The sequence below is a fragment of the Onychomys torridus genome, chromosome 4 (genome assembly GCF_903995425.1).
Source record: "Onychomys torridus chromosome 4, mOncTor1.1, whole genome shotgun sequence".
Lineage (NCBI taxonomy): Eukaryota > Metazoa > Chordata > Mammalia > Rodentia > Cricetidae > Onychomys > Onychomys torridus.
In genome coordinates, this window is record NC_050446.1 from 36,256,801 (window position 1) to 36,275,845 (window position 19,045).

Sequence of the window (19,045 nt, forward strand, 5' to 3'; positions counted from 1 at the left end):
TCTTTCCAGCTTTTCTTAAATTATCCTGGCTACCTTTTGCTTCTGGGCTTTTACCTCTCCCTATTTCTGTATATCTTCTTTCCTTCTTATTCTGTGTCTGGCTGTGTGGTTGAGTGTCTGGCCCATTCTTTTCTCACTCCTTCATCTCCCCAGATTTCTCCTATATATTCTCTCTGCCTGCCAGCCCCGCCTATTCTTTCTCCTGCCTTGCTATTGGCTATTCAGCTCTTTATTAGACCAATCGAGTGTTTTGGACAGGCACAGTAACACAGCTTCACAGAGTTAAACAAATGCAATGTAAAGGAATACAACACATCTTTGCATAATTAAACAATGTTCCACAGCATAAACAAATGTAATACATCTTAAAATATTCTACAATACACAATGCAGCACACCCGGCACACGGTCTGAAGCCCTTGTACTACTGTATTTGTACTGTGTCTCCACCACTGTTTTTCAAGAATGCTTCCATGATGGGTGTACAGCACAGCACCATGTTCCCATAAGCCCATGGATGCAAACATTGTTGGAATGAGGTCATGATCCATACCGGGCATTGTTGCTGCCCCGGGCAGCAGGAGAAAAGGCATTGTCTTAGTTAGGGTTTCTATAGCTGTGAAGAGACACCATGACCATGGCAATTCTTATAAAGGAAAACATTTAATTGGGGCAGACTTAGAGTTCCCAGGTTTAGTCCATTATTGTCATGGTGGGAAGCATGGTGGCATGTAGGTGCTGGAGAGGTTGCTGAGAGTCCTACATCCAGATTGGCAGGCAGCAGGAAAAGAGAGACATTGGGCCTGGCTTGAGCATTTGAAACCTCAGAGCGCACCTGCAATGACACACTTCCTCCAACAAGGCCACACCTCCTAGTAGCGCCACTCCCTGGTGACCAAGCATTCAAGTCTACGAGCCCATGGCAGCCATTCCTATTCAGCCACCACAGCCACACTGGCTGACTCCGCAGGATGTTCTCTCTGCTCCAGGACAGGAAGATCAGTCATCTTCACCCTCATCTCTGAGGCTGGAGTAGATCAGTTAACCTTGTGGGCGTCTTGAGAAAGGTACTGACATGAAGAATATTAAGAACTGAATGCCAGGGCTGGGAATATGGCTCAGAGGTAGAGCAGTCGCCTAGCATGCATGACACCATAAGTCCAGCACTGCAGAGATGAACAAAACAGACAGCCGAGGAGATCGTGCTCGCTCATGAGAGGGAACACAGCACAGCGAGTGGCATGTAGGGAGCGCAGGGACTTCATAGGCTTTTTCCTTCAGCAGTGTCTGGTACTTGATATTTGATAATTTGGAAAGAGCATAAGCTGAATGCGATCTAAACATAAATGGCTTCAAATGATCCTTTCGGTCAGAGAGAGAAGCACATCTGTTGGCCGGTGTATTCATGCCAACAGTGAAAGTCCTTTTCAAATGCATTTGGTTAATAATGTTCCTTTAAAATTGTACTTTCAAGTAGTTATTATTTTAATTAATCAGCAAAATCAGCTTCTAATGTGAATAACAAAACTATCAGTTAGGCATTGGATTAGTTATACAGCCAGCTTTAAACACAAGCGCTTTCAAAATTCTACAGTGTAGGATTTATGCAAAATGGTATTTTAATTACTTTATTCGCTCTTTGTGAAGAAAACAAACTTTCATCTCCCATGGCACCATTTAATTTTGCTTATTAGTTATTCATGACTATCTCTACCTTTTCCATGGTAGAGAATAAGCAGCATTTTCTATAATACACATGGAAATTCCTAATAATTCTAAATTCATTTGTATGTGTATATTCTCAGTCCTCAGAACAAAGCTAATTGCTTTTGAATAAATAAAACCTCCAGCTTCCTAAACCAAATTATAGCTTTCTTTTAATTGTTTAACTTTTTCTTTTGGAACAAGGAGGTGGTGGAATGTGCCACTCCATAATTTTGGAGGTAATTTTGTACTAGGATGTAGGAGCTGGAGGTGCCATGTTTGATGGAGAATGCCAGGCTCACAGCTCTTTGTGTTCTCCTCAGTTTTGCTACATCTGGGAGCTGCTATAAGTTCTACTCATCACTTACAGCCTTTGTAAGAGTCTCCCTGTTGTCCTGGATCCCTAGAGAAACTGGAGAGAGGGTGGTTTTATTACTATTCTAGCAAGGCAGAGTGTGCCCAGGGATTCATTAGCCAATGGAAAGAATGGTGCTTTTTGCTTTGAGTAGAAGAGCCAAATTCATAAAAGCCCTCTCTGAGGCTTTTATGTCTCACTGAGTCTTTTTTCATCTAGTATGTGTTGACCAGAACTAGTTGTTTTGAACTCTACTGTGGGGTTTGGGAGAAGGACATCAAAACCAGTGCCTTAAGATTTACTTCAGCCTTGGAAGTGGTTAGTTCAGTCCAGCAAATGGGCTCAACGTGACTTGTAAAGGGCAGAATTAGAGCATGATATAATGGATGGTGTGTAGCACAAACTATAGGGCCATAAAGCTGCTGCTGAGTGGGTCTTTTCAATACTACACACTTGGCAAAACCAGAATCTCCTTTTTTCAAGTCATGATTAAACAGGACCAATTTTGGGGTTGCAAAAATGAAAGCCTGCATTTCACTGGTAGATCCATTTTGTGGCCAGTTACCCCAGTTAATCAAAAGATAGATAGCATAATTGGCTCATCTGCTGGAAGGTTGCATGTCTTTAAACAACTTGACATACTGTGTTTTGACAGCCCCGTTCCTTTCTGCCTCACACTCTAAGGGATGGGAATCCTAGTCTTCAGATGCTGGGAAGTAGAAGAGCAAGGCGGTAGTGTCAGTGCGCAAGGTGGCCTATAGAAACCAGAGGATTCTGATAGTCTAGAACACTGTTCTGGTCCTTTCTCTACAGCCGTGGACCTTAAAGGCACTCTTGAATATTGCTTCAAGAAAAGTCAGACTCCTGTCCTTTAAGCCTAATAGGCAGGAAATAAAAGGGGAATTTATAAACAAATATAAGTAAGATGAATCCATCAACAAGTGTGTGCAGGTACCAACTGTCCTGCATATGTGTAACAAAACACAAAAGGGAACAGGTAGGTAGGTAGCTGCCCACACGTGCCTAAATAAATTCTAAAGTATAAATGTTCATCTTCCTTTAAGGAACTTCATTTAGAATTACACATCTATAAAATTATCAAGTGGGAAAGTTAACTGGTTGGGGCACGTTGCTTAGCTTCTAAGCACATGGAAAATAAAGCTACCATAAATCGGGTGGTGATGGTTTTGTTCTTGTTAATTTGAACACAGTTATCTGATGTCAGTCCCAAACTGATCGCTGACGAACTGTAGAATGACAAGTCTACTGGCCGTTCTGAATCCTTGGGGAAATTCTAGTTCGGTACCAAAAAAAAGAAAAGAAAAAGAAAAATCAGGAGACTCCTCAAATATGAAAGATACCCTCTTGCCATAAAAAAAGCTTAGGAGTGCCTAGGAATGAAGGCAGAAAAAACAAAAAACAAAAAAACAAAAAGCGGGGGAGGATTTGGAGCCAGCATAAGGTAATTCCCAAACGCCCCCCTTTTTTGGTTGTAATTTCACCTGAAGTTTCTGGAGCAGGCTGTTTAGTTTCTTGTAGAGATAAAGAGCTAGCTGCATGTTTATAAGAGGCATCCACAGAGCAACTGGCAGCAGGAAAATACTAAGGAGACAACAATAGCACAGGGGAAAAACCCAACTAAAAATTACAGCACATCAAACGTCTACACAGAGTCTACATTGCACGGGGTATTGTGCTGCGAGATGCAGCATTTACAGTAGACAGTGGACATAGATTATATGCCATCACTACAGATGCCACTTTATTGCAAGGAACCTGAGCATCTGCCCACTTTGGTGACTACAGACGGGACCTAGAGGCAGCCCCTGCCCCCATGGATAGCAAGGGGCAACCGTACATCTGATTTCATACTTACAGCCTCTGATATGGTGGATGTTGCTTTGCATAAACGCTGCCTTGTAGTTTACTTGACTGGACTGCATTTATTCCATGAAGAAGGAAGCCGCTTATTGGAAACTGAAGCTGTCCCCAGGAGTTGTATTTTGTGAAGTGAGGAATGTGAAAGGCTTTGACAGAAAGAGAATTGCAACAGTCAGGTTAGGAAATCACATGCTCCCAAATTGTCAGCAGGGGTGGTTTCTGGGTAATAACATTTTCCCCATCAATGGCCAGGGAGCCATGTGCAGCGGCTGCAGCTGGCTGAGACTCCTGAGCACTCTTCAGTAGGATGGCTTCATTAGCAGGGACTTTGCAAGCCTTGACCCCACCCGCCGTGCCTCAAGCCGCTCTTCTGTCTTCTTCCTGTCCTCTTGTTCCTTGGTCAGCACAGACCAAGCAATAATTCCCTCTTGGGTCTTGTCTGTCATTGTTCTCCAATGTTTCTCCCTAAGAAGATGTTCAGCTTTTACATAGAAGGTAGAAATAGACAGTGACAGCCACTGTGGAGCAAAGATAAATATGGCCACATTCAGTCAGTTCTTCCCCAACTAAGACAATCTGGCCAGACCCTCCCCCCCCCCCCCCAACCCAGCCATTGCTCCAAAACACGGCGGAGTAACTCTGACAGTGGAGCTGAAGTTCTGCCCCTAAGCACCATGCACATCGTGTAGGCTTCTCAGTGGGACCTTGTGCCTGTATGCCTCAATACAGTTATGTGAACAAAGGTCATAGCGAGAATAGTCGGCTTTCGGAAACAAAGCAGGTTCTGTATTTCCTAAATCTCCCTTTTATACCAACCCTCCCTCCTTAAAGAAGAACTAACCTGGGTCCAACTAAATGAGTACCACACAAGATAAGGTTCTGAGAGGCTGTGCTCAGAATGGGGTGGGAAAGACCAAGGGTGAAAAATCACTGGGGAAGGGGGCTGAGAAACCAAATGAATGAGGTCCAGAAATGAAAACCAAGTGGGAGAGGAGAGGAGAGGAGCAGGCACAGAGGCAGAGCAGAACATCCACAGCACCGGTCTCCATCACTGACCACATCTCTACAGCACAGGGATAGCAGCAAAGGCAGCCCTTGGACACAGTCAGGGTCTTTGCTCTAAAGCTGTCCTTGCTTCCTCCTCCTCCCACAGAGACAAGGCTACTGTCTGCTCGGTACCTCCCCCTGTACTTTACACCCAGAGAAGGCTGCTCACGTTGGCTCCGAGCTGGCTCCTTAGCTCACAGCATTTGGAGCAGCAGTGTCCAGTCTTGTCTGGCCCAGTGCTTGGTCAGTTCTGGTCAGAGGCCCAGCCCAAGCCCACAGACAAAGGCAGACATTGTCAGCCCCTCTCTCCACAGGCCCACAAGTGAACAGTGTTGACGGTTCGGGGAAGCCTTCGGAGAAGCTTGTCACAAACACATCAGGAGTGTGGGGTGCTGAGAGACTTTTGGGTGAAAACAGTCAGCTGTGCCTCCTCTCCACCTCCTTCCTTCTTAAGAAAGCGCATTGACGTAAAAATGCTATTAGAGTAGGTGCCATCTCAGATTCGTTCCCTTTTCTGTATGAATCATAAGGAGTTATGGCAATAAGTTAATGCACTTTCATCTATTACTCTCTCCTATATAAAAAAGGAATGGCATATATAACACTTCTCAGACACATAGCAGCAAAACCCTTTGAAGAGGAGAATAAAGCGAATACAGCAACCCTCCGTACCGCTGGTTACTGTATGATGCTATACTACACTCACTATTCCAGGAACTCTGTTGAAGCCGGACTTCCTGCTAACAAAGTGAGAATTGAGAAAATGCTGGAATGGAGGCTTAATGAGGAGAAACATGCCAATCTTTTGAGAAAAAGAAATTTTGCCCAAGTCATAAATTCTAGAGGCTTGTCATACCAGCCATTGAGTGTAAGGGACAATGCAAGAAAAGTAAGCTTCGTGAAACTCCCAGGCACGTTGTCGCTGTGACCCCTGTGCTCAGGTCACCTCCCTGTCCTGGGAAGTGTTCCTTTGCCTTGCAGTGCCCACAGTTGTCTAATCGATGAATGGGGCTCTAATACTTGAACGTGAGTCTTGAGACTTTGAAATGCATGGTAGAAGCTAGCATATGTGTGTGCAGCAGTTATCACCGGTCCATCCCAGTCCATTTGCAAATGTGGGGCATAAATCTGGGCGGTAGGTTAGGTTCAGATCAGCTAGAGCTCATGTGGTTGTTTCTTTCTTTCTTTTTTCTTTGTTTTGGTTTCTCAAGACAGGGTTTCTGCCCTGACACTCACGCCATAGACCAGGCTGACCTCGAACTCACCGAGATCCGCCTGCCTCTGCCTCCCGAGTGCTGGGATTACAGGCGTGCGTCACCACTGCCCAGCTGGTTGTTTCTGTCTTCAAGCTGCAGAACCTCTGATAATGTTCACTTGAACTTTCTCTTTTTAGGAGTTCTTTGGAATTTATCCTCATGCGATGCTGTAAAGATGACAATCATTCGAGATGCTCTCTCAACCTTAACGAACACTGTGATCGTTCCACATTCTGGGTGGAATAACTCTTCCTTTGATGATGATCATAAAGTTAAATTTCAGACCTCACTGGTTCTGAGGAACACGACAGGCTGCCTGAGGTAAGTACTTTCTTCCCAATTAATTACGTGATTAAAGAGTGGGTGTCATGAGTAAATTGACTGTAGACGGTGCTACCTAGCTAGCGTCCCCTGGAGGTGATGGTTCTCCTTCATAGCCGAGTGTGAACTTTGTCACTGTGTGAGGAAACACTATGAGCACAGGGCTGGTGGCCCCAAGGCAACTGTCTCGCATACGACTCTTGTGTGAATTATTTAGAAAGGCCCATTTATTCTGAGGGCATGGCCGCAATTCCACCGTTTTCTACTGTGGGAGCCTTTTTCTGACTATCACATACTTATTACAGACTTGGGGTAGTCTGGTTTTTGTTTCAGTTCCAATTATGATCACCAAAGTTTGGGTATGTATTGTTAAAGAGAAGTAAGAAGATGTGTGACTTAAACAGCTATTGCTTTTGAGTTCTAGAAAGAAGTCGGCCCAAATGCTGTTCCATTAGTTCCGCCTTTAACATATAAAATCTGTGATTCTTTTATGTTTGTTTGTGGAACTCCTCGTTTGCTTCTCCATTCACATTTGACCCTATTGCCCAGTCTCGTGTTGCTCTAGGCACATGAAACAGAAGCCTTGGCAGAATGGCAGGGTGACCTGCAGGGCCCAGCTCCCCAGTTCCACTGTGAGCTTTAGGGTTCATCCGCTGAATAGAGGGGACAGTATTGCCATGCACAAGGCCCTAAGGTCAAGTCCCAGCCCCGAAAAGAAAAATAAGACATCTGAACACCTCTGGGGCAGAGAGTCTGGGGAGAGGGTCTGTGCTGCTGTCCCCAAGCCTTCTTCTACACAGTGATGGAAGGCATTCATGTGGCTGGTTCTGGGTGAGTCTGGTAGCATGTGGTCAGCAGTAAACAGCATCCCATCCTCTACCCTAGCCCACCCCAGCTCGCCCTTTAGGCAGAGAGTACCCAGATCAGGGTGCAACCTTGGCTCTTGTGTGACCTGCTGTAATCCATGGTAAATGTCACTTGTGTAAAACTAGCTTGGAACAAGATGAACTGAGTCCATCTGTGAGGAAGACACAAATAAGGAAGAGGAAGATGACAGTATGCACCGTAACAAAATATGGTGACATAAGAATTTTTGGTGAATCCTGTGGTGGTCACTTCCCACCTTAAAGATCCAGATTAGAAGTGGGTCTTCCACTTCAATCATTTAATCAAGGAGAGATCCCAGTGATTTGGGTTTTAGTTAATGCAAGATGTAGTCAAGCTGACAACCAAGAGTAGCCTATATCTGAAATACCACAGAAGCTGCTCATCTGAGGAGTAGGGGTCAGGGGACAAGACACTGGTAATGTAAGGGAATGAGCTAACTCCATGACCAAAGGGCCAATTGGCTATGGATGGTGTCTGATCTCTGTCGAATGGAAGGAGTTTGTTCTTTATTTCAACTACTACAGAAAGCCACGAGAGTCTAAAGCAGAGAGGAATGGGGAGGGCTTTTCCTGTTCTGTAGAAGACTAGTGGAGGCAAAAATGGAATGAGATCGGTGGTCCAGGCATGCTACAGGCAAAGTCTGGGCCAGGGGCTACAGATAGATTGCTTTTTGAAGACAAGCTAACAGGACTTGCTAATGGGTTGAAATGAGATGCAGGTGGAGGTAAAGGTTCCAGCTCAGTCTTTGATTGGCCTGCCAGATGAATGTACTACAGGTATCAGGGATGTGGGGGAGTTGCTAAGAATTATGGCCATGCCCATTTTGAGAAAGTGAATTAGTAATGTCAATAAATTAGATATGTGTGTTCTGGATCAGGCAAAGATAGACATCTGGTCATCATGGGTCATAGGTTGAAATAAAGACACCAAGGCGGGCGGGTGGGGGTGGGGGAGACACCCAGGAAAGTGCAAAGATAAAGGCAAAGGAACCAAAGCTAAGGCCAAGGGAGTGCTGTCAGAAGAGGTCACCAAGGAAAGCGGAAGCCCGGGGTAAAGGTGCGAGCCTTGGAATGACAGAGTTGGTAGGGCAATGCACAGGAGGCCCGTCTAGTTCAGCGTTACAGATTCTCAGTTTGCCTTGCTTCAGTGATAATTATCTTAAGAACCATTGTAAATGGAACATAAAAATAGAGACTTGTAATCTGGTCCATTTTTGAAGGAAGGCAAAGAAAAGCAAACAAAAACAAGACCTCAAATAAATGAGACCCAAAATAATTTTAAAGTTTTTTTGTTTGGGGGTTTTGAAACTGAAAGGATTAAAACTTGGGGCTGTTTGAGTTTGTTGATGGTTTAAGGTTACATCTCATGTAGCATATTGAACATAATCAAATGTGATTATGTAACTTTTTTGTACAAGAAGTAATGTGTTTCCTCTATTCATCCAAGAAAACATGTAATGACCTCCTGCTGTATACAAACCCCTGTAAAAAATCTAGGGCTATGAAGGCACAATGGCTAACATAAGAGGAAAAACAGACCCCAAACCAATGGCCGCTGTGAGTGACTCATCCTGACACACTTCGATTTGCTTTAATGTACAATTCATTTCTTCCTCATCACAACCCTCGGATAGTTCATTTTATTTCGTCCACTTACCTGTGATGAAGCTGATGAAGATAGCCAGTAAATAGTGGCCTCAGGGAATTGTGAGGTTAATGCAGTTAGAGTTCCTATGTCACGTTCTCTGTCTGTGGGTAGAGTGGGGTTCTGGCCAATGTCGAGAATGTTTCAGATGTTCAAGTTCAGGCTGGGAAGTCTCTCAAGACACTGCAGTGGCTGCCCTCTGCTGCCATTCTCGCTCGGAGGGGGATCATTCAGTTAGTCTTCTTGGCTGAAGGGTGAGTCATGGCCTCAGCAATTCCTCCATGTCTCCGTCCACTCAGGAACCTCAGCTCTGCAGGGGAGGAAGCGCGAAAGCAGATGCGGTCCTGTGAGGGGCTGGTGGACTCATTGTTGTATGTGATCCACACGTGCGTGAACACTTCTGACTACGACAGCAAGGTCAGTGTCCTGGCCACCTACACCCCAGTGGCCTAACGACTTGCATTCCATCAGTCTCTGAAATCCTGGAGCCTGGAGCTGCTCTCCAGACCAAAGGATCAGTCTCTCTAAACATTACAAGTTGGGAAGGATGTGGCAACTTAGCAGGCCTGGAACCATGGAAACCTGGTAACTGGTGAAGGACCTCACACAGGTCCAGAATTTCTCTGGTTTCCAGGTGCTCATTTTCAGGTGATAATCCTTTGCTCTCTTCCATGCCACATTTCCTACTTCTAGACACAGATACATGTAACACAAATCTTAAAAGATCTTATAATTAAAAAAAAAAATCTGGAGCCAGATATTGGGGTGAAAGTTGAAAGATCAGAGAAGCAGAGCAAGCCAGCCACAAGTTCTTACCTCTATGAAATCTTCAGTCTAAAGAGAGTGAGTTCCTGTCTCCTCACACCTTATATACCTTTCTCTGCCCTGGGATTAAAGGCGTGTGTGCTTCCCAGTAGTGGGATTAAAGGTGTGTGCCACCACTGTCGGCTCTGTTTCCACTCTGGCCTTGAACTCACAGAGATCCAGATGGATCTCTGCCTCCCCAGTGATAGGATTATGGGTGTGTGCCACCACTGTCTGGCCTCTATGTCTAATCTAGTGGCTGGCTCTGTCCTCTGATCTCTAGCAAGCTTTATTGGGGTACACCATATCACCGCAGATACACCCTAGCCCCTCCCCAAATCTTCTGTGTGCCTTCCTGTTTCCTCTGTGACACTCTAGTAAGTTCTACCCCAGGGGCTGTGGAAGACGGAGCTAGAATGTCGGGGGTTCTGAGGTGTGCATGCTATGTGGCGTTTGGACAGGCTGGGTGAGGAGAGACCATTGGTAGATCTTGAGTCACTAAGGTGAGTCAGAGAGACGAGGATAATGAGCCATAGGCTCAGGGAGAAGAGGGTAGCGAGTGGAGCAAGGTCACAGCCAAGCGTTTATTTGAGCCCCTTTGGAGAAGACCTGAAGATGAAATTGAGAGAAACAACAAGTTGGGGAGGAGAACTTTCCAGGTGGGCCAACTTCAACTCTGCCCTTGACTTTAGACATCTAAGTTGAAGTGACACTTGGCCCCTAATTAAAGATTTAAAGTACAAAAATCCCAGTGCAGAAGGCAAAATATCAACAGGAAGAAATTCATGCACTCCTTAGAGATGGGAGAGAGGAAACTTAGGCGGCAGCAGAATAAGGCCTGGTGATAGGACTGGTCCCAGACGGGGAGGTGGAGTACTGCCAGTGTGGCCACAGCATCGTGAGCGCCCTGTGGCCCTGAACAGGCCTGACGCGTCTTAGTGGGCATAAAGGCAGATCTTCGGTTTACAGCTGCGCCCTGACCCACAAAACTGTAGTCATATCTTTTCCCTTGGATTGTGTCACGTCCACATAAATGTAGCACTGTTTCCTGTCGTATATGCAGTGCCAGAGGGCTTGGGGTGACGTTTTTAATTACACACTGTGTTGGGTTTCAGACAGTGGAGAACTGTGTGTGTACCCTGAGGAACCTGTCATATCGGCTGGAGCTGGAAGTCCCGCAGGCCCGGCTGCTCGGACTCAATGAACTGGATGACTTCCTAGGAAAAGAGTCGCCCAGCAAGGACTCAGAACCAAGCTGCTGGGGCAAGAAGAAGAAAAAGAAAAAGAGAACTCCACAAGAGGATCAAGTTAGCATTTTATTTCTCTATAATTTTCTCTATTGGAGAGTGAGAAGTCATATAGTTGGCAGAAAAGATTGTTGCTCCTTAGCTGAGTCCAGCAAAATGAATCTTTCCAGCAGTCAGGGATCTTGTTCACTTCCTTTTCACTGCGTGTACCGTTTGTCTTTCAGTGGGATGGAGTCGGGCCTATCCCTGGACTGTCCAAGTCCCCCAAAGGAGTGGAGATGCTGTGGCACCCGTCAGTGGTAAAACCCTATCTGACTCTGTTAGCAGAAAGTTCCAACCCAGCCACCTTGGAAGGCTCTGCCGGATCTCTCCAGAACCTCTCTGCTGGCAACTGGAAGGTGGGATATTTCCTTTCTGTCCACATTGATTTCTGTCCTTGTGGGAGGGACACACTTGATTAGAGTCTGTCCATAAAAGGGGCTTCAGCGGGTGTGGAGAGGAGACAGGAAGTCACTCTGGGCATCCTAAAATGAATATGATAGAGTCCCTTCCCTGAGACTCTGAGACTGATTCACAGATAGTGTCCACAGGATCAATCCTGTGTGACCCCGAAAGACTTGCAGGTTGGCTTGGCGAGGAGCCGGAGAGGAAGGGGGAGAATGGAATTGAAGGCTTCCTGCAGGATGACCAGACTAAGCCAGCAGGGTCTGAGGATGGGGTGGAGAGGAGGGGGTGCTGGAGAGATTAAAGGGCTTCTGCGAGCAAAGGACAGTGTGGGAGCAGGCTGCTGTAAGGCAAGCAGCCAGGACAAGGAGTGGCCTCCTCGGAGCTGGCCATCACGTCCAGAACTGAATGCTGAGCTTGCGGAGGGGGACCTGGCCACAGACAAGGGAGCACTGAGCTTTGAAGGAGGTAAGTGACAAAATAAGCTGGACGCTGTGGAGTCACTTCTGTGCCTTTGCAGGGGTGAGGTCAAGGAAAAGTAGAGGCTGGGGTTCCTTGTGCCACACACATCACAATGAGAGAAGATGGGGTCCTGATTCCAGCTGAGGTCAGGCAGTGCGGGTGTGAGCACGTCACTTCTCTCAGACTCCTCCAGATCCTAGGAAGTGTGTCTCCTCACACATGTGCAATCTCGTCAACATGGACCTCGTTTCCTATTGTTACCACAATTTCTTAAAATTTTAGATGTCATCTCTCAACTTCCCAGAGAGTCCTGTGTGAAACTTTCTGGCAAGCGCATGGTGAAAAGGGGGTTATAACACTTGGTTTGGCTCCTTGTCCCACTGCACCCAAAATGAGGCTCCTTGGGACTCTCTTCCCCACGACTGAACTCTGTCAGTAGACATGGGTATGGATAGTTCATTCATCAGCTGACTGACATGGAGTCCATACGGACACACGTAGTCTGATGTTACCTAAGCCTCTGTGGTTTATCTGCTGTTCCTAAAGTGCTAATAGCCCAGTGCTAAGGGTTGACTGAATTCTCGGGAACCCTGGTTCCTAAGAGCCAAGGTGAGGGATCCCGCCCGTCCCTCAGCAGCAGCATCTGTGGGGTGGAATGAACATTGTGTACTCACCTTATCAGGTGCTGGGGTACTGAGCAAAATGGTAAAGACGGAGATGAAGGGCAGCTTGTGGCATAGAAGATTCTTGTACAGCCAAAGAATGGCTTGGTGATTAAAATTATAATAATTAAAACATGTATGACTGAGTTTTATAGAATTTAATTTCTGGGATCATTCAGTAAGTAAAGGCACATGGTAAGCTTATTTAAAATACAAGCATTGTATCTAAATGGTTTTCAGTATCAAAAAGTAGTCACTCAAAATCTCAGACCCTAGGGTGTCTAGAGAGACATCTCCACAGTTAAGAAAGCCTGTTGAGGACAACAGGAGTCTGATTCCCAGCACTCCATCAGGCAGCTCACAGCTACCTTTAGCTCCAGCTCAGGGAAACTGGTGCCCTCTGGCCTTTTTGGGCATCACGTACACATAATTAAAAGTTAAATACATAGTTCTTATACATGTGTGTCGTGTGTGTACGTGTGTGTGTGTACGTGTGTGTGTGTGTGTGTGTGTGTGTTAGCCGCCTTCATATACAAGCAAGGGACAGATGTTTTGGGAAAGGCCCGCTGTCTGGGCTAGGCAGTCTTGGGTGGAAGCAGGAAGCAATGGCGTTTCAGGAAGCTCATCACACTACCCTAGTGCTTTCTGCAGTAGCGAGCATTTTACTGTATCTCCTCCCTGAGGATTGCATTTGATTTGGAAAATAAAAGTTATCATTTAATACAATGCATGCTAGTTGAATCTTTGAAAGGCATCTTTTCCTGTTATGTATATTATTAAGATAATCTGCTGTTAGAATTCAAGAAACTGGGCAGCCAATCATATTTTAACGTTAATAGTAATTGTAGAGAGCTCATGGATCTCTGTCTGCATGCTTTGACCACGGGTAGGAAAATAGTAGGAATTACCTGAGCAACGTCTTTGAATTTTCCTGGTCTATTTTGTAACATTGCTTTGTTGATGTTTCTTAAGTTGTTTCTAAGTAAGCTTTCCAGTTCACAGGGTGCACAAAAAGTAGCCAATTAATGTTTAGTGACAATGCCCTTTGCACCCAAACCTGCTTTTGCTGTGGATATGAATTATGGTGTCTGTGGAGAATTCCCTTGCTTCTGAGTACAGAAAGTTTTCCAGCAATCTTTTTGACTGGTTACCAAATTCCCAATATTGTTGGAGCATGTACTCAAAATAAGTTAGCTCAGCAGAGCATCCTCTCTAAGGGATGCTGGGGGGATGCCTTTCCATCCTATGTCTAGCCTCTGGACCTGGTGTGGGACCACCAGCAAAGAAAACGGGCTATTTCCTTAATTGTGTTTCTCTGAGAGGGAAAGTAATTGCTGTGTTCTCTGTCCTGCACAGAAATCTGACAGATGGTGGCTTGAGATCTTCAGGCTTTGGGGGATTTCTTTTTAAATCAGCCATCCTAGCCTGTCTCTCTCCCAAACCATGGCACTGATTTAATCTCCACTGGAGAGAAAACATTTAATTTATTAGTTTAGCTTTTCAGATTGCAGTAGCTTGTGAGACTGGATCTCCGTGTTTTATTCACTAATGCCTTAACTCTGTCCACCAGTTTGCAGCATACATCCGGGCAGCTGTCCGCAAAGAAAAGGGACTCCCCATCCTTGTTGAGCTGCTGAGGATGGATAACGACAGAGTTGTCTCTTCTGTGGCCACCGCCTTGAGGAATATGGCGTTGGATGTTCGAAACAAGGAGCTCATAGGTATGGACTGATGGCAGAGTACACTGTGTTGGAGCCCATCTGGGTTTCCCGGTGGCTTTGCCTGGCAGGTCTGCCTAAAGAGGATGATTGGACCATGGGCCTGAGTGCAGGTGTTTGGAAGGGTCTACACTTGGCTGTGTCTGGCAAGGGGGAGGTCTTTGCTCCTCCTCCCTCCCTTCCTCCCCCACTCCCCCTCACCACCACCGCACACCCCTGCTTGGCATTGTGATAAAAAGCCCTTTGGAATATAGTTCAGGGCTGGTGGTTTGACCCAGGCCCTCCCGAGGCTATCCTGTGTTTTCTGTCTTGCCTCTCATTGTCTAGGTTTCTCTTTCTAGCTAACATTCCTCACTTCTCCCTACTCAAGAGTACCCTGGGTCATAAAAGTGGCGGCTGGTCCACCACCATGCTGCAAAGGAAAGAGCCATAGTCGTTACAAAACGCTATACTGAGCCTACTCCTCCATTCCTGGCATGTTGGATGTCCTGCTCTTCAACTATTCTTTTTCAACAAGAGGCAGGCTCATTAATTAGACATTGATCCGAGAAGGTAAATTGCGAGAGAAGCCAGCAATCTCCAGCAAGTTCAGGTGTACGTAACAGCACTGCTTGATGAGTTCCCTAAGAGAAGTTATATCCTGAGCAGCAAGAACAAGAAACAATTTAATTTCCTTCTCCAGTATTAGTGCTGGTATCTACTAATTCACCAACACTATCATCTTCTAATAAGAAACCGTATGGATACTGTGTAACTTTCCTTCCCAAGTCTGTTTGAATGCTCCCCAGAGACACACCACTGTCATCCCATCCCAAGGCGGGGTCAGGATGGAGGGGAGGACCAGGCACTGGGACACAGTAGTTTCGGAGGCCTTTGCTCTTGGCTTTCAGGGAGTACATCAGCGCATGTAGAGAGCCAATATAGAATGAGTTCATCAGCTTCGCACACCAGGCAGCTCACTGTCTCTAAGCACTGCTCTGCCCCAAACAGTTGGAGGGGTAACAGAAAAAAAGAAGGAACTCCATGGACTGGACCCTCCCTTCTGAACCTGCAGCTCATTGACCTCATAGCCTAGAGTGGCCTACGAACCCTGCTGCTACTCAGTTCCTGCTTCTAGGTGCTCACAGCTCCCTCTCTGCTAGGGTCTGGAAGGAAACTGGCATGCCTGCAGGGTCACTGTTAGAGGAAGTCAGAAGCAAGGACAGTACCCTACATCCACTCAAGTTCCATGCCAGCCCCATGGCTGGTAACATGGGGAGGGGGATTTGTTTTTTTATGGATTCTTGTGACCTTACACCCAATTTATATTAAAATACACAAGCTATAGTAGGGAGGGAGGGTGGGGGTGGAGCAAGAGAAAACATGAGAAAGAATGACAATGATACTTAGCTTAAGATCAGCTGTGACTGCCGAACGGTGGTGCTGCACGCCTTTAATCCCAGCACTGGGAAGGCAGGGCAGGCAGTCCGCTAAGTTCAAGGCCAGCCTGGTCTCCAGAGTGAGTTCCAGGGCTACAGAGAGAAACCCTGTCTCAAAACAAAATACAGCAACAACAACAACAACAAAAGATTAGCTGTGATCCTGGCCCGGTGGGGCAAGCCAGTAGTCACAGCTGCTTGGGAGGCTGAAGCAGAGAGGTGATGAGTTCAAAGCCAGCCTGGCCTGCAGAGTTGGGTCAAGTCAATGTGCAGCAGTGAGACCATCTCAGCATAAAGAGAGGGCTGCTGTAGAGCTTCATGGGAGACTGCTTGCACAGTGCACACAGGCCCTAGATTCAAGCCTAGTCCCACCCAAAAAGGCCTAATCGAAAACTGAATGACTACAGCAACTTACAGGTAAAGCCCTTCACAGCTTGCCTGGCAGAAATGCCATTTTAAATTATTACCCTCCAGATGACTGACTCCTCTGCTTGGAAGCAGATCAGCCCCACAGAGAGGAAGTCTCACTGAGCCTCTCTATGGCTCAGCCCTGCCCAATTCCCACATTTCCTTCAGAGCAGTCCCAACTAGACTTAGAGGTTACATCTGCATTCTGGTTTCTTGTAAGGTATAGTGTGTTTCTACTGCCGAGAAACTTGGCTAATCGCATGATATCATATGTCCTGGCCATTTGTGAGTATTCAGACATCATCAGTGCTAACTTTTCAACATCCTCAAGATGCACGTTCAGCTTCTAGGCTTCCGGGGTCACTGCTGTTTCTCCACTTATACCACCTCTGCTCTAATGTACGTGGCCTGCGATATGCAGGAAATGGCATGGCCTGCAGTTAGGACCTGCCTGCCGCCCCTTACCACTGCATAGAAACAGCCCTGTGATGAAAACCCTGTTAGCATGGTGGGGACCCTAAGAAAATATTTACTTTAGCCTTAGTTAATTTCTTTTGTTTGTAGTGCATTTATCCCACTTTGTCAGTTGGTAATTGAAATTGAAAAGGCAAGAGATTATCTCTATTTGGGTGTTTATAAAGGACTGCTCCCCTGGCTGAGACTCCCTCAGCTTCTGTGTTCTTGTGTACTTGATTATTATTACTTGTTACTTCTAGATGATATACCTGGAATTTAACTAGAAGATTTTTTTTCCTTGTGTCTTTTAAAGAAACTAGTGCATGGTCAACTGCTGATACCAGGTCAGCCGACATAACCCTCAGCTTTGTTAAAAAGTATGTGACTGTTCTCAGTTAACTCAGTAGACTCACCCAGAAAGATTTAATGCGAAGTATTTTTGTCAACCTTAGTTAGTCCAGATTCAAGTTTTTTGAAAAGCACTGATCAGAAATTGAAGTATTTTGATACTGGACTAATAACAAAATCCCTGCCCTAATCTATCATTAGAACCATTTCTGTAGAATGTGGGACAGCATCCAGTGGACTCTAAGCATTGATTCATGTTTCTTTCAGCAAGTGACAGTAATGTTTTGTAAAGTAGTCATTTGTTCAAGTGACATGATAGTGAATGTTGCCTTTCTTTCAAAATCACATTTGTGCTTTTCTTCTTTGCTGTGGGACTTTGATTTTTTTTCCCCTGTTCATGTCTCTTTTGAAGTTTTGTTTTTAAAACCTTCAGATTATCAGGATTTTCTACAACAGTAACAAAAAGCTGGTGCCTGTGAGAAGTTGACCCTCGTCTTGTACACCCGGCAGGTAAATACGCCATGCGAGACCTGGTCAACCGGCTTCCCGGCGGCAACGGCCCCAGCATACTGTCCGATGAGACCGTGGCAGCCATCTGCTGTGCTCTTCATGAGGTCACCAGCAAAAACATGGAGAACGCCAAAGCGCTGGCCGACTCAGGAGGGATAGAGAAGCTTGTGAACATAACCAAAGGCAGAGGAGACAGGCAAGTGTGTGGTGCCTCGGTTCTTGGACTGTCCTATGGTGAGGGCCTTTGTGGAGGATCCACACCTAATTCAAGGATTCATTTCTGCATTTCCCACATGCTGAATAGCTAAGCAGTCTACACTGGCTAAGGCCTGTGATGTGGAAGGGGTGCTTTTTGTCATGGGTTTATTATATAGTGTACTTCCCTCCTCCTCCTCCTCTCTCTCTGGCCACTGTAGCAAAGTGCTGTGGGCTAGGAAGCTTATGAACAGTAAGTTTATTTCCCACAACTCTGGCACCTGTGAAATCCAGGATCGAGGCTTCAGTAGAGTGATGTCTGGTGCGAGCCCCTTTCTGGTTTTATAGAGTGTCCTCGTTGTTCTCACAGAGGACTCTCTTCCCCGTGACATCTCCCAGCACTGTCACATTGAGAGTTGGGACTTGTGCATAGGAACTTCAGAGAGATTCCGATCTCCAGGCTGCAGCCATCTCTAAAGCCACATTTGTTCATGTCAGCTCCTAGAAGAACCAAAAACGCCAGGGCGGGGACAGTCTCAGGGGCACCATTTCATTTGCACCTTGAGCTCTGTCAAGCCTAAGTCCTACTCTGCAAGAATGTCTTTTTAAATCCTCGCTTGCGAGATTGATTCTGCTGCCCAGTGCCCAGAAAGCATGGGAACCGCCACTCTGCACGAGTGTGCTCTGGGCCTGGTCACACTCCTGCCTTTGCTCTTGGATGACAGTAACAGATGGGGCAGCACAAGTGGGCAGAACGGATCAGTGAAAACAGAGGTTCCTTGTCATGGGGCTGTAGCTGTGACTAACTTCGTCTTCGCCCATCAGGTCAGCAAATGGAAGTGGGAATTCCAGTACCTTCCCCAAACAGTAGGTCAGCAGCTGCTCTCACCTCTCCCGCTCCCCCCACCCCTCTGCATTCTCTCTCTGGCACTGACTCCCTCATGTGTTATTGGAGTCCTCCTCCAGCATCCTCGCTCCCACAGTGGCTGGGACTTTGCCTTTTTATCTGCTGTTGTATCCTTAACAACAAGAAGAAAGCTTGGCCCTGTGAACGCACAGGTGTGGAGGGGCACTATTAATTAGCTGGATGGCAGTGCTAGGATTCACATTACAGCGTATCTAGTCTTTCAGGTGATAGATACCTGTAGTTGGAGATCTTCTCTCCAGCCCCCGCCAAGCCCTATTAGTCCAACAACCCACTTATAAAATAAACACACAGACATTCATATTATTTAAACTGCTTGGCCATTAGCTCAGGCCTACCATTGTCTAGCTCT

At 46.2% G+C, this 19,045-nt stretch overlaps 1 protein-coding gene across 25 annotated transcripts in view; it reads left to right on the forward strand.

Moving 5' to 3' along the window:
• Pkp4 (plakophilin 4) overlaps positions 1-19,045 on the forward strand; it is a 224,988-nt gene that overhangs the window by 196,814 nt on the left and 9,129 nt on the right. For all 25 annotated transcript variants that reach the window (XM_036184716.1, XM_036184718.1, XM_036184723.1 and 22 more), the window contains 6 exons: positions 6,381-6,564; positions 9,396-9,513; positions 11,016-11,207; positions 11,372-11,545; positions 14,286-14,436; positions 17,574-17,769. In XM_036184716.1, the coding sequence (XP_036040609.1) occupies positions 6,381-6,564; positions 9,396-9,513; positions 11,016-11,207; positions 11,372-11,545; positions 14,286-14,436; positions 17,574-17,769 (1,015 nt within the window). The remainder of the gene's footprint in view (positions 1-6,380; positions 6,565-9,395; positions 9,514-11,015; positions 11,208-11,371; positions 11,546-14,285; positions 14,437-17,573; positions 17,770-19,045) is intronic.